The 15,561-nt window shown below is 35.2% G+C and overlaps 2 protein-coding genes and 1 pseudogene across 2 annotated transcripts; all 3 read left to right on the forward strand.

Moving 5' to 3' along the window:
- The first annotated feature begins 3,560 nt into the window (after positions 1 to 3,560).
- LOC125187271 (OVARIAN TUMOR DOMAIN-containing deubiquitinating enzyme 12-like) lies at positions 3,561 to 7,720 on the forward strand. Its single transcript, XM_048083826.2, has 11 exons — positions 3,561 to 3,951; positions 4,561 to 4,912; positions 4,992 to 5,164; positions 5,634 to 5,707; positions 6,137 to 6,191; positions 6,278 to 6,352; positions 6,435 to 6,508; positions 6,590 to 6,638; positions 6,804 to 6,888; positions 7,008 to 7,064; positions 7,151 to 7,720. The coding sequence occupies exons 2-11, from the start codon at positions 4,579 to 4,581 to the stop codon at positions 7,234 to 7,236; spliced, it is 1,062 nt and encodes a 353-aa protein (XP_047939783.1). The 5' UTR covers positions 3,561 to 3,951; positions 4,561 to 4,578; the 3' UTR covers positions 7,237 to 7,720.
- A 227-nt stretch (positions 7,721 to 7,947) lies between these two features.
- On the forward strand, positions 7,948 to 10,629 carry LOC125188812 (ruBisCO large subunit-binding protein subunit alpha-like). The gene is made up of 8 exons (XM_048085866.2): positions 7,948 to 8,106; positions 8,177 to 8,360; positions 8,528 to 8,649; positions 8,730 to 8,937; positions 9,016 to 9,161; positions 9,245 to 9,551; positions 9,637 to 10,088; positions 10,175 to 10,629. The coding sequence occupies exons 1-8, from the start codon at positions 8,050 to 8,052 to the stop codon at positions 10,481 to 10,483; spliced, it is 1,785 nt and encodes a 594-aa protein (XP_047941823.1). The 5' UTR covers positions 7,948 to 8,049; the 3' UTR covers positions 10,484 to 10,629.
- Positions 10,630 to 13,027: 2,398 nt separating this feature from the next.
- LOC148926463 (uncharacterized) lies at positions 13,028 to 15,553 on the forward strand (annotated as a pseudogene).
- Positions 15,554 to 15,561: the final 8 nt, after the last annotated feature.

Below are 15,561 nucleotides of genomic sequence, written 5' to 3' on the forward strand. Positions count from 1 at the left end.
TGACCAGGAAAATTCATCAGCAACACTTACCTAAATTATATGAAATTCATTTTTTTTCGAAGCCCTCCTTGATCAGAATATTCTCTTACTGGCTTAAGACCTTAAAAGACTAATTTTCTCTAAAGTGCCATTGTTTCCTATCTTCTATATCAAGGTTAGGAACCCCTTCCAGTTTACATAAAATGATCTTACTCTCTCACGTTTTCAAATAACCTTCAGTGACCATCATTCCTTTTGCTCGTTCTATATAAAAACAATATTTTGACTCTTTGAATTCCTGCCACCAAATTTCCATATTGGAGCTGCTTTAGTTAAGTCTTCAGAATGATCATGCTTTTAAACAATTGTCTCTTCAATGATAATATATTCTTCAAAGATCATTAGTGGACCTTTTGTGTCGTGGTTGACAAGCTCTTCAATTTTTAAGAATAATCCTCTTATTCCACTATAATTATTGCATCATGCTTTGAACTCTTTCATAGCTCCAAGTCTAAAGCTAGCAATTTGCTTTGCCCTTGAACTAATTTGCCATGATTTTCTTCTCAATAATTCGCTATTAGTTAGTTTCCTTGATTTGCTTATACACCTTGTGGATTCGTTAACGTGACCTCGTATCCCGATGTTGTTGATCAAATCGGCAATTCCTTGCTAATCTTCTTTCTCAAAACCACTTGAGATCGATCATTTTCAGTCTTTGTATATTGGAGCAACCATCTGATGAGACCTTAAGCTTTTAATTTGATCCTTTGTGTTTTCAGACATGTCTATTGACAAACTCTTTATAAGTACTCCCATCTTTTGAATTCTTTTGAATTCCAATATGATTATTGTCCCTTGATTTGAGCTTTGTTGCAGCTTCATGTTTAAGGCTGTGAATTTGCCTCTCCCTTAACAAGTTTCCTCTTGTTTCCCTCTCTATGAGTGAAAATTTTGTTGACATGAAAAGGTCTTCAATGCGTATCGTGTGAAAAATTTAAATAAAAAAATAGTTTTCAATTAATTTATATCAAATCCTATTTGTCTCTCTTTTTCTTAAACTCTTAGAAAGTAAAAAATTTAAATAAAAAATAGTACTATGAAATTATTACATATATTAAGTATAAAAATTAAAATTACAAATCTAATTAAAATGACTTTTAGCTAAATTTATTTTGCTTATAATTCAATTATTTTTTAATTAAAAATTTAATTATTTAAAGCAACTTGTAACTAAATGACATATTTAATATACATACTATATTGGACTTTAATTATGTAAAAAATAATAAAAATGTAAACAAAAGTGAAAGAGAGAGAAAGATAGATATTTTTTTTCAATTAATATATAATTTTAATTTTTATAATTAATACAATATTTTTAAGAATTTGTTACTATTTTTTATTTAACTTTTACTTTCTAAAATTATAAGAGAAAGAAAATATTTGACATAAAGTAATTGCAAAAGTGAAATGAAAAATATCATTTCAGATATCCAAACTATAAAAAAATATCATACCCAATACTAGATAAAGATATAGAAAATGTTATACCCATGATCCAGTTACCTAAATTTTATGAAATTTCAAAAATGTCATTCTATGTGTTGGACATATTTCTGTTGGAAAGATACCGTAATAGTACCATATGAGAGTTTACCTCTAAGTTCAAGGACTACATATGATAGTTTTAAAGTCCAGAGACTATTTTTGTTCAAAATTGAAAGTTGAGGTACTATTTATAGTTTATTTTTTAATAAATTATTTAACTGTATATCCTGATATAAATTGTTTGACTTTGTATTTAATGAGAGATATAAATTGTTCGATTTTGTATTTATGAGAGATATATTGGGTCCCACTTTAATTATTGTATTATTTAGTTGTTTGACTTTATTAATTTTTAACGTTTTCATAATGACATTTAATGTAATAGGAATGAAAAATAAAGATGAGATTTATTGTCGTTTATAATAAATTCTTACTGAGACATTTAATGAGATAATTCAGAGGAACGAAAATTTTAAAATGAGATTCTAAATAGAGACCAAAGATATAAAGACCGTATTTTTCTTTAAACAAATAATTAAATAGATTATTTTGAATGAATGATTTACCTTTTCAAATTATGACTCAGTAATTTTCAACGTATGTATGAATTATGATTATCAAATATCGTAGTACAAAAAGATTCTTACGAGACCCAAAAATAGCGACGTGGTAGTCTTTAATTTGGAGCTTTCTTTTTGTTCAAAAAGATTAAAGTATCAAAGCAATAATAGAATATAACCGAGGTTTTACATTTTACTTCATCTGTTATCGTAGATGTATTCTACTTATTAGATTGGATATAAATTTTAATAAAAAATGTTGAAAGTATTTTCAGTGGAAAAAAAATGTTAGCACCTCTGAATGGATAAATGAATTAAAAAAGTATAGTTCTATATATTTAGGAGAAGTTGAATGATTGAAAATTGAAATTATAATTCTAGTAATTTTTTTGGGACGTCATATATTTTTAACTTTGTATCAAATTCGGACAAAAATAATGAACCGATGCTGCTACGGCACTTTTCATGTTGTCATTTGACCCTACCTTAGATTCCCTTTTCTTTTGTTTTTCTCTCTATTTCAAACTTCCTTTTTTCACAAAGAAAAGAAAAAAGAAAAAAAAAAGTCAGTTACATGAAAGTTGCCCACTGAAAAATTATATCGGAAAAAACACATACTCTCCTCTACAAAAATAATATTTCCCCACTTAATATTTTGGAATACTCCATTTTATTTAAGACCCTATATATAAAACTAAAACTTGGAAACAAGCGATGGTACCGAATTATATTGAAATGTACATTAGAGAATCAGCGTACGCCCTATAATTTAACTAGAAAAATGTGATTTTTTAGTAATTAAGTAGGGTTTAGAAAGTTGAGTTATAAAAAAGGATACGAGGTTATATCGTAAAAGACAAAGTGATATACATTTTCTATGTACGCTAATTAAGATAATTATTATATTTTTTTCGCAGACGACAAAAAAACACTTTTTTTAAATTTTCTACGTACATAGTAATTAAGTAGTAATAGTATCTTTTATCTATTTAAAGTGTATGTATCAACGGTTTTCTCAACACGTGTGTTAGCCAAGTGTTACTTTTAAATAGAATGAAAAGGTCTTCAATGCGTATCGTGTGTATATATGTCTACTTAGTTCATGAAATTACGTAATCATATATTAATTTCATTCATCAACTATTTTATGGCACGCATAGTGGCGGCGCGCACATAAGACTATCCATACTGAATATACGTCGACTTTTTTTTAACTCTCGAAAATATCTTTTCTTTTGATTGTTTCGACTAATTAGCGTCATATAGTCTACATCTAGATAAAAAAGAAAAATGAAAAAGTTAGATACTCAATCAAATTAAATGAGTCACGTTATTAATGTAATTGTCACTACAACTATCGAAGGAATTTTGCTCTAATTGAGTTGTGCAACTAAATCTATCTATTTATGACATATATCCTAATAATATAAAAGTGTAATTTACAATAAATAGGGCAATACGAGTTTGATAAATTATGAAAGTAAAAAAAAAAAAAAAAGAGAAAAGAAAAGAAAAAGACAAGAAAACGGGAAAACGGACAAACGTAAAGGAATCGCCGTCAGTTTGAGTACAACAGCTTCTGCATACACTGGGAATTGAGACCCCAAAACTGAGATTCCAATTCCATTGTCTTCTCTCACTCTCTCTCCAGACAGCAATTCAATTCACCTCGTGACATGACACCCCACCCCCCGAAATTCACGACATTTTCTCACTCAATCCCATTATTTCCTCACCTTATATAATCATCATTACTTCTTCCTTCCTATCTCTCAATTCCCAGACTCAATGTGCCATCTCTGGAGCGTTATGTCTATATGGTAACGGCGTTCATGCTGATTTCCACCATCACTCAGGGCTCAATGTGAGTGTTGCTTGTTGCACAATTCTTGAAATCTTGGATTAAAGTTTGCGTCTTTAAACAAATTCTGCTACTTTCACGTTCCATTCTACCGCATTGATCATCCGTACATCCATTGATCTTGTTTAAATCGTTTGTGGGATTTTGATTTCTTTATGAACTTTATGTTTTGGAATCATGTTATTTATGCAAGTTATATGTACTAGTGTTTAGTTTTTTAGTTGATCTGGATTTTTGCTTTGCGATTTTGTTTCCAAGGGTTTAATTCTAGTAGGATTTTGCTGGTCTAAGGATGCAGATGCAGCTAGCGAATCTTGTAAATTTTGATGATGATCAATGTGTTGTTTGTGAGAATTAAGTCGATTATCTATTTATTGTTGTATTAATTGTACTACATGTTACTAGAGTGAGCCATTGCTACAAAATTGGGCTTCAGGGGAAACTAATGCTTGATTTAAGGCAAGAACTAACATGTTGATAGGTTGTTGTATGCCATCAATATAGCATATGTATGTCTTTCCAATAAAAGAAATACGATTTCTTATGAATAAATGTGTATAGAGTAAAAGTTGATGGATCTTACTAGTCCTGATTATTTTCTTTGTTTGGCAGATATATTTTGCATTTAGCATGATCACATACGACCAAGATCCGGATGTTATACGCTGGGGACTCGAGCTCTTTGATGGAGATCCTTATTCTAATTTTGGATATTGTGGTTCCATCTCCCAACATAACACGGATTGCTATCCGGGGCAATATTTGAAAGGGTATCAGTATGAGGCAGACTGCAATTATGCAGGAGACCAGAACCTTAATGTAGACAGCCTTCACGAACAACTATCACAACTTTCAGTGACTGAACCAATCAAGCCCTACCAAGATGGCATGGAGCACCAAACGTCGTTTTGTTCACAGGATTGGTACCCGCATTCATTGGGGAACTACAACTATGTTGTCGACGGTGTGCTGATTTCTAAACTGATTTTTTGCTTACCTAATTTTGCTGTCTTGGTTTAATGGACTATCTCTTTGACTTGTAGGATATGATGGTCAACAAGAAGAAGAAACTGTTTTGGGAATTCCGGCTTCGTGTTGTAGCCCTGGAGATGAATTGTACTGCGATGAAGAGTGGTCGAGTTCACTAGAACTAATGGATGAGCATGCTTTTGATGGCGAAGTAGGCAAAAGATTGAACCAGATGGTTTCTATTCCTGTAAGTACAGCGGAAAAAGAAAGGGACATATTTCTGTATATGTGGATTCTAATTGCATTAGTGCTTTCTGAGACACGTGTCTTAGCTCATGGTTTTACCGAGGCATAGACATAATATCGGATACATATTTCATTTGATCAGTATGCGTCTCAGATAAAAATATGCTCCCTGGTTTCTCTTCTAGTCACTCTTAGTTTTTAACTGTTTGAGTTAGTTGTATAGATTACTTTGTCTGCAATCATGCAATAGAGCGACTCGTTAATTCTTCTTCTTGTGCTTAAACTTAAACCCTACGTGTAGAAATATGTTGCGTTTGAGTTTTTACACCATTCAAACTTTTACAGTATATTTGTAGGCATGTTCAACTTGAATTGTAATTTGCATATATTTAAACACTTGGCATGCTTGACTGCGAAAAAAACGAGACATGCATTAATTTTTCGCTTATCCATGGACCTTTTTTCTGCAGCACATTCCAAAAATTAACGGCGAAATACCCTCAGTAGATGAAGCAACTTTAGATCATCAAAGGCTTCTGGACAGGTACCATCAATTTATCTTTATTACATGAGCTTTTGATGTAGAAAAAAGTACTCCACTCCGTCCCTAGAATAACGAGTATCCTTTTCCCATTTTAAGACATTTTATGTCTTTAATGTACTTGAAAAAAATAGAAACCTTCCTACCACACCTTATTTACTCAACGGAAGTAAAATGATAGCCAATCTGGCAATCTCGACGAAGTATTAAATTGTTGTATATTGAGGAAAAAAATTAATTGCTTTTCACCAAAATAATGAGATTTATTTATTGCTGACTCGGGCTGGACGATTTCTTTGCAATAGCTTATTTGCTAATTTGGTTAAAAATAAATGTATCTATATCTCTTATATCTAATGCTAATCATATTCATACTTCTCTCATACATTTCCCATCACAATGTATTAATTATAGTCATGTTACATTTTGTAGATTACAGGTCTATGAACTGGTTGAATTCAAGGTTCAAGGAGATGGTAACTGCCAGGTTAGTTTTGTTCTTACCAATTTCTGCATTGCCATACAGTCTCGTTAAGTGACCGAACATGACTAAGTGGATCTTATCCTTTTCAGTTCCGAGCTCTGTCAGACCAATTTTATCGTACTCCTGAGCATCACAAATTTGTCCGGGAGCAGATTGTAAACCAGGTTAGGATTTTTTGGTCCATACATCTCATGTCTTAAAAAAGATCGATTTTATTGAGCTGATGTTATGTCTTCTGCATTATAGCTTAGGTCTCTCCCAGAGATCTACGAGGGATATGTGCCCATGGCTTATGACCAATATCTGATAAAGATGAAAAAGTATATCTCTGCACTTCATTTATTGATGACTCATTTTTGTGCTTATGCGACCACTTCTAACAAGATGTGAATGGACATCAGGAACGGGGAGTGGGGAGATCATGTCACGTTGCAAGCTGCTGCAGATTCCGTATGTTTTCCCCTAGCACCTTCTTTCATTTTAATGTCGTGATTCCTTTTTTGTATGTCAATAGTATCCATATTTGGGCAATGCATGGTGACATATCAAGTGTCTCGGCCACTGATTGGCGGTTTTTTGGGAGATCCACTGATTGTCGTTCTTCATTTCCTGCAGTATGGTATCAAGATATTTGTCATAACATCGTTCAAGGATACCTGTTACATTGAGATTCTCCCGAACATTCAAAAGTCGGAAAGAGGTAAAAATTTGTTGGGGATTTTTGTTCCTTTTCTACGCCGTGCCCATTTATGCTATACCGTATCCACAACTTATTGCCACCAACTATGGTTAAACGAATTTATATTGTGTCTTGTGCAGTTATTTTCCTTAGCTTCTGGTCCGAGGTTCATTACAACTCGATATATCCTGCTGGAGGTACTCTCATATTTCATACTCAAAGCCTACTACAACAAGCAAACACAATATTTTAGAACCTTGTGTATTAAGACATTGTTCTGCAGATTGCCCCAGGTTTCGGACGAAGAAGAAGAAGAGGTGGCAGGCTGCTCAACACGAGCACGTTGAGTTACCAGAAGACTATAACTGATGAATGCAATGGCAATAGCTAGGCACCTCAAGTTAACTTTAATATGGACTTATTGGTGTTACTTGATGACCCGATGATCCGGAATAAGCAGCTCGTCTGCAGGCGAAAGAGCTTGGGGCCACTGCTAACCACCAACTCTATTATCGACTATCTCTACCAAGGCAACAAGAGCTGATTCTTTCTGAATAAAATGAAATCTGAGAGAGTGAAAATTTTCTCTTGATGACCATCTTTTCTGTTGATCTATGAACCTTTTTATATTTAGTTGATGCAGTTTTATTAGAGAGGCAGGAAACATATCATGGAACTTTCCATTTTTTACTTGCCAACATGGATAATTCCTTACTCTTTTTCTTTTTATTTTTTGATTTTATTTAAGAGGATCATCAACTATGATTCTTTATCTATCCCCGTGATGACTCGAACTCTCGACCTATTGGTGGATAATTCCTTACTTATTTTACGTGCTAATGCATTTCGTCAAGTGTTTATGTGAGAAAACAGAATGTTACTCCTTCATTTTTATTTATTTATTTTTCCTAAAATTTTAGTACTACTAGTATACTATAGAGAACGGGGAATGATATTTACACCATTGATTAATCAACAAATTTATGATATAAAATTGTTGAATGAAGTAGTAATAATTGAAATCGTGCAGACAAAATTAACTGCCTAGTGTGGAACCAATCTTCTAGAATAATCCCATCTACTCTCGAGTGTCTACTTAGCCACATTGGGCGTTGCCTTATCCACAGCTTCACTCAACTCAACACAACTCCCATATTCTTCTTCTTCAATTCTCTCGCAGATATGGCTTCCGCCAACGCTATCTCTTCCGCTTCCATCCTTCCTTCTCCTTCTAAAGAGGTATCTCCTCCGCTTTCTTCCACCGTTTACCTTCTCAATTTTTCGGTAAGTGGTTGTTTTTCTTTTTCAGTGGCGATTGAAGAACAGTAGAGCGAGCCAATTGCGGCAGGGACAGAAGCAGAAGCAGAGCAAGAACCGGTTTGTGGTGAGGGCTAATGCTAAGGATATTGCTTTCGACCAGAAATCCAGGTCTGCCATGCAGGCCGGCATCGATAAGCTCGCCGACGCCGTTGGCCTCACTCTCGGCCCCAGAGGTAATTTCTCTCTTACTTCTTCCAATTCAATTGCAATTAGTATGATCTCAAGGATAATTTAGGTCTCGTTTTACTTAGAAGTGTGTTTGATTTGAACAATAATTTTATGGAATTGGCCATTATGAGCTTGTTTGATCACGTAAGCCTTACTCTAACCTAATATGCAGGTAGGAATGTTGTTCTAGATGAGTTTGGTAGCGTAAAAGTTGTGAATGATGGGGTGACTATCGCAAGGGCCATTGAGTTGCCTGATCCCATGGAGAATGCTGGTGCTGCATTGATCAGAGAGGTTGGTTTCCCAACTTGTTTGAAATTGTTGGTAATGTTGTTTCATAGTTTGAATTTTGAATCTTGAATTTTGCTGTGCAGGTTGCTAGCAAGACGAATGATTCTGCTGGTGATGGCACCACTACAGCGTCGATTCTTGCTCGTGAAATCATCAAACTCGGTCTCCTCAATGTCACCTCTGGTGCCAATCCGGTGTCGCTGAAGAGGGGCATTGATAAAACTGTGCAGGGTTTGATTGTCGAGCTTGAGAAGAGAGCTAGGCCCATCAAGGGAAGGGATGACATCAAAGGTATGCTCATCCGTTAGTTTCCTTACCCGCCATCTGCAGCCTACTAACTGTTGGTATGAAAAATCTATGACACTGCAGCTGTTGCTGCAATCTCTTCTGGCAACGACGAGAGCATTGGAACTATGATTGCGGATGCAGTTGACAAGGTTGGACCGGATGGTGTCTTGTCAATCGAGTCATCTTCCTCCTTTGAGACCACGGTTGATGTGGAAGAAGGAATGGAGGTCTGTATCCATTCAAATTCACCTTTCTTCCTCACAATCTGAATTTTAGATCGGCTAAAGTTTGATCACCCTTTGTTATGCAGATTGACAGAGGATACATCTCCCCACAATTTGTCACCAATCCTGAGAAGCTGCTTGTGGAGTTTGAGAATGCGAAAGTGCTGGTTACGGACCAGAAGATCTCCTCAATCAAGGACATCATCCCTCTGCTGGAGAAGACGACACAGTTGAGAGCACCTTTGCTCATCATTGCAGAAGATGTCACAGGGGAGGCTTTGGCCACCCTCGTCGTGAACAAGCTTCGTGGCATTGTGAACGTGGCAGCAATCAAAGCACCCGGTTTTGGAGAGAGAAGGAAAGCCCTTCTTCAGGATATTGCCATTATGACTGGTATGAAAGAGTGATTCTTGTTGTGAGCTATTCCATCTTGGTTTTGCATCTGATGATTAGTTTTTCTTTGGAAATATTTGTGCAGGAGCTGAGTATCAAGCAACTGATTTGGGCCTATTTGTGGAGAAGACTGATGTGGATCAGTTGGGAACTGCAAGAAAGATCACAATCAGCAAAGATTCGACAACGGTGATTGCAGATGCTGCCTCTAAGGATGAGCTGCAGGCGAGGATTGCTCAGCTCAAGAAGGAGTTGAGCGAGACTGATTCTGTGTACGACACCGAGAAACTAGCGGAGAGAATCGCTAAGCTGTCGGGTGGTGTTGCTGTGATCAAAGTAGGAGCAGCAACGGAGACGGAGCTGGAGGACAAGAAACTGCGCATAGAGGACGCCAAGAATGCAACATTTGCAGCCATTGAGGAAGGGATTGTCCCTGGAGGTGGAGCTGCATTGGTCCATCTGTCGGGTTATGTCTCCACCATCAAGGAGACGCTCGAGGACCCAGACGAACGACTCGGTGCTGACATCATCCAGAAGGTATAGTATATGTATATTTATGCATGATATGTGACCATGATAATTGAGCATTGGTAATCATGGTTTTGGTTGTTTTGTGGGTGCAGGCGCTGATAGCACCGGCGTCTCTGATAGCACAGAATGCGGGGGTGGAGGGAGAGGTGATTGTGGAGAAGGTGAGGGCTAAGGAGTGGGAGTTTGGGTACAATGCGATGTCTGATACCTTCGAGAACTTGCTGGAAGCGGGAGTGATCGACCCAGCTAAGGTGACGAGGTGTGCATTGCAGAATGCAGCCTCTGTGGCCGGAATGGTGCTAACCACTCAAGCCATTGTGGTGGATAAACCCAAGCCGAGGGCGTTCCCTGCAGCTGCTGGCTCTGCTACTGAAGCCCCAGTCGGCAGTTATTCAGTGTAGAATAGGTTTTGAAATTGGAAGTCACATGCTTCTACTTTGTAGGATTAATTCAGCGCGGGAGAGAGAGAGTTCAAGGATTGTTGTTGTTGACTAATATAAAAACAGTTTTGCCATTTGGAAAGGAAATTGCATTAGTTTATCGCTTATTACTGTTTTCGAGATGATAATTTAATGTTATTTATGTTTCAGTATTCGAAGATTGAGAAGTGATATAGGGCAAGTGCCCATTAAATACATAATTAGAGTATAAATTACCGCCGTAAGATTGTATTAACACATGTGATTTTCGAATTTGAAGGAGAAAACAGTTCACTCTATCACAGATTTACTTCACTATAATAAGGCGGAGTATAATGGACATTTGACAAATAAAATTAGGGTTAACATTTGAAATAATTTTTCATTTAGGAATTCAATCTCCCCGCCATCGCTCCTTCTCCTTCTCCTTCCCGTCTTCTCCTTCTCCTCCTATTCTCGAAATATTCTCGCTGCAATCGCGTCGCCTCATTTCGTTGTTGTCAACATTTTGTCGCCTCCATCCGTCGTCGAACAATGGATTCAAATCAGAAAGATTTTTCAAAATGTAAGTTGTTCTACTAGTTTCTTCAACTGATTCTGATTTCTCTCATTCTGTCGTTAAACTCATTTTTTACTAACATTTCTTCAACCGATTTAGATTTGAACATTTAATTAGTTTTAGAATCAACAGTTAATCAGATTTAAGAATTCTGCAAATTCAAACATCGATATTTTTTAATAAGTGAGATCTGCAATAGTTTATTATGCAATCCAAATTGAACATAAGAACATCTGCTTACAGTTAACTACTTCTCTCTCTCTCTTTTTTTAATGTAGGTTTTGATCGAAAGAAAAAAAGTGCAACCAAAGATTCCAATCGTGAGTAACTAACTCCTACCTGCTCTGTTTTTCATTTAGTGAAATATTTCATGATTAGAGTGAAATGTCTGTCGTCCATGCTTGTAGTGCTTTAATTTTCGATTTCAGTGAAGTAAAACATGGTTAGAGTGAAGTGTCTGTTGTCCATGCTTGTAGTGCTTTATTTTTCCATTTCAGTGAAGTAAAACTTGGTTAGAGTGAAGTATTCTAGTGTTAGAGTGAAGTGTATGTCGTCCATGCTTGTAGTGCTCTGTTTTTCCATTTCAGTGAAGTAAAACATGATTAGAGTGAAGTATTCTATGGTCAGAGTGAAGTATTATGATGCATAAGGGTTCCTTCATTGATTTTTGATATTTCAGTGGAAAAAAGATTGGCAGAAATGGCAGCTGAGCTTACCAATCGACAAACTTAAAGGTTTCATGAAATAATTTCAGTCTTATGATTCAATATGCATATGAAAAGAAAGATTATTCTAATTCTATGTATTTCTATAGAATAAATGAAAGGTCGTAAAGATTCAGCAAATGAAGCAACTGCTGCCGAAAAAAGTTGAAGAATCGGGAGGATAGACCTTCCAAACAAAATACTACAACTTCTAAAAATAAAGAAGCAGTTGCTGCCGAAAGGAGGTCGAAGAATCAGGAGGATAGACTTTCTAAACAAGATACTATAGCTTCTACAGAAAAGAAGTCGAAGTATATTCATAATAAACCTTAAAGTGAGTTATTTAATTATTTAGTATCTTAGTGAAATATATAATGTATAGGGCACAGATTAGAGTGAAGTACTCTACTGTTAGAGTGAAGTGTTTGTCATCCATGCTTGCAGTGCTTTGTTTTTTCATTTTAGTGAAGTAAAACATGGTTAGAGTGAAGTATTATAGTGTTAGAGTGAAGTGTATGTCGTCCATGCTTGTAGTGCTTTGTTTTTCCATTTCATTGAAGTAAAATATGATTAGAGTGAAGTATTCCAGTGTTAGAGTGAAGTGTTTGTCATCCATGCTTTTAGTGCTTTGTTTTTCCATTTCAGTGAAGTAAAACATTATTAGAGTGGAATATTTTATGGTTAGAGTGAAATGTATGTCGTCCATGCTTTAGTACTTTGTTTTTCCATTTCAGTGAAGTAAAACATGATTAAAGTGAAGTATTCTAGTGTTAGAGTGAAGTGTTTGTCATCCATGCTTGTAGTGCACTATTTTTATCTCTAACCCGAAACATGCATCATTTTATATGTATTTGCGCATTTTATTATCACTCGAACTATAAATGTATTATATGAACATTATGGAAGGTAGTATTTACTAAAATTTGGGATATCAATATAGCTTAGATTTAGGAGTTATGAAGAGTAATTAATAATAGTATTTATAAATTGTATTTTATTTAATAAAATAGTCTTATATCATGTGTGGCATGAAGAGTACATATATATATACCAAGCTAGTTTAGTACCGTCACATTTTTATATATCCACATCCACGTCCACATCCACATCCACATCCACATCCACATCTTATAAATATATTTGCATTATTATGATTGTTATGAGCTACTTATGTATATGCACATGTGAGGTTAGTGTAGTATTAAATAAAAATAGTAATAAAGTGTGCCATATGCTCTTATCTATATATATACGTGTTGTAGCATGGAGGTCAGTCACCTCTAATTCTTATGTAAGCTATATAATATATTTACACGTGTATTGTTTTATTAGTTTTATTCCTACTCATCACTTGTAGGATTTTAAGCCAAACTTCTTTATGATAAATAGGTAAAAACATGTATCCAGCCATTCACTACGGACTTAGTAAAAACATATAAGAGAAGTCAAAAAAATTGAGAAAAGAAAAAAGAGAGAGAAACATACTTCATCGAAAAATAAGGAAAGGAAAGTAATTGCCCGCTTGAAGTGAATGTTGTGGGTCAGGAGACGAACTCAGGAATCTGGTTAAATTTCTTCTATATGTGTGTATAAATCACACTTTTAATTTTACATGCATTACGTGGTTAATTGCTATGTGTTGACTTAGAGTGAATATTTGGACTATATGATATGAACATGATATAGTTATGTGTTATTTGATATTGACTATGAAAGATGATATGAATATGTAATTCGTGCAATGGATATATGTTACTCCCTCCGTCCCGCTTAAGATGACACGTTTTCCTTTTTAGTCTGTCCCAACTAAGATGACACATTTCCTTTTTTGGTAACTTTCTCTCTCCAATTAATACACTCAACCACTTTTTCTCACTTATTAAAATATTCATCTTTCTTTATCTCTCTACTTTAATACTTTCACCCACCTTCTCTCTCTCCAATTAAACACTTTAACTAATAACTCCTAAAATCCCGTGCCGGCTAAGCAATGTGTCATTTTAGCCGGGATGGAGGGAGTATATATTATAATGGTATTATTGGATGAAATATGATAGAAATATGTATTTGAAGCAATTGATATGTTTGCACATGGTTTGGAATTATTTGAATCATTGAATTAAAGAGGATCTGTGACAATCATGCCCTGGGTCTGATGTCAATGGCAATGGACCTACGGGTCATATAAAATGGCAATGGACCTACGGGTCATATACAATGACAATGGACCTTCGGGTCATATATATGTATACAATGGCAATGAGACCTACGGGTCATATATATACAATGACAATGGACCTTCGGGTCATATATATATGTACAATGGCAATGAGACCTTCGGGTCAGATACAATGGAATCCCGGGCAAATGTCAGGCTTGATCTGTCACAGAATAATAAACTAAACAGAGTGGCATATGCATATCTATATGGAATCATCTTTTATTTTGTTGAACATATGTTATATATATATTGGTTAAAGAATATAATTGATTGTTTGGGTTGTGGAATTAAAGGTAAGATTTATATACACTGAGTTGTGGCTCATATAAACCACTAATATTTTACAGGAATAATATATCAATGATGCGTGGGTTGATGTGAGTTACAGTTATTATAAGGGTCGGCGGCTGACACGTTTTGACAACCTTCTCTTCCTCATCGTTTTTGCATGTAGATAAATGTACAGTATACAGAGTGGTGAGAGGGTCCCACTACTGTTTATAATGTTTTGAAACATGTACTTGTTAAATATTGGTTTTTGAAATTATATAAAATGTGCATTTCATTTATTTGGCGCGTGGATTATTTATTTAAAATTTCTGAATTTATTTATAGTAAGTGCATACGTCATAAGGGTTGAGGTGTGACAATTTTATCATTTCAGTGAAGTAAAACATTATTAGAGTGAAGTATTTTATGGTTAGAGTGAAGTATATTTTTTTGTATTATGTCTTCCAGCCTCAAAGCGTGTGAGGTCGCAAACAAATGATGATAATGAAGAGCCTGCTGCAAAGAAGCAGAGTAAGGCTAAGGGAAAGAAAAAAAATGGTGTCTGATGATTTTGAAGATATTAAAATCAGAAGACCTAAACTTGTTGTCAAGATAAGAGTTAAAAATCTTGTTGATGCCATTGAGAAGATGAACTCAAAACAACTAGCTGCTCTGGAAGAGATGAGATTTGGGCAGCTCGTTCATCTTCTTACGGAAATGGCATTTTCGCTTTTGGAGAATTTTAATCAAGACAATTGCACAAGAATCAAGCTAATGGATAATGAACCATTACACATCACCGATGAGGATGTGCATGCAACCTTGGGACTGCCAAGAGGGGAGCGGAAGATGAATATTGAAAAGAAGTATAACATAAATGATGATATGCAGACCATTGCAAAAGTTACGAAGAAGGACAAAGATGCAACTGATTTGCAAGACCAGCTTGATACTGATGTAGATGGCGGTGAGTGGTTTAATTTTTTTTTTCTTATACTGTTGGACTCCGTGCTGATCTCACCATCTGCAAATGGGAATTGTCATGGACGTATTTTGGACTATATTGACAACATTTTCAATTTGAGGAAGTACAACTGATGCAACTATGTTTTGAATGTGCTAATCACAACACATGATAACTTGAAAAAGAAGAACAAATCCACTTCATTCACTGTACCCATCACTTTCTTATTGGTGAGTTTTCTATTTTAAGCACTCCTTATAGTGAAGTAAAACATGGTTAGAGTGAAGTATTCTAGTGTTAGAGTGAAGTGTCTAATCCATGCTTGTAGTGTTAGAGTGAAGT

The sequence above is a fragment of the Salvia hispanica genome, chromosome 5 (genome assembly GCF_029641045.1).
Source record: "Salvia hispanica isolate PSC_SH4W2 chromosome 5, Shi_PSC_v1, whole genome shotgun sequence".
Classification (NCBI taxonomy): domain Eukaryota; kingdom Viridiplantae; phylum Streptophyta; class Magnoliopsida; order Lamiales; family Lamiaceae; genus Salvia; species Salvia hispanica.

Coding starts and splice junctions, on each gene's coding strand:
- LOC125187271 (XM_048083826.2), top strand. CDS start 4,579: ATGATCACATACGACCAAGATCCGGATGTTATACGCTGGGGACTCGAG. Junction 4,913..4,991: donor CTACAACTATGTTGTCGACG/GTGTGCTGATTT, acceptor TTTGACTTGTAG/GATATGATGGTCAACAAGAA. Junction 6,353..6,434: donor GGGAGCAGATTGTAAACCAG/GTTAGGATTTTT, acceptor TCTGCATTATAG/CTTAGGTCTCTCCCAGAGAT.
- LOC125188812 (XM_048085866.2), top strand. CDS start 8,050: ATGGCTTCCGCCAACGCTATCTCTTCCGCTTCCATCCTTCCTTCTCCT. Junction 8,938..9,015: donor GGGAAGGGATGACATCAAAG/GTATGCTCATCC, acceptor ATGACACTGCAG/CTGTTGCTGCAATCTCTTCT. Junction 10,089..10,174: donor GTGCTGACATCATCCAGAAG/GTATAGTATATG, acceptor TTGTGGGTGCAG/GCGCTGATAGCACCGGCGTC.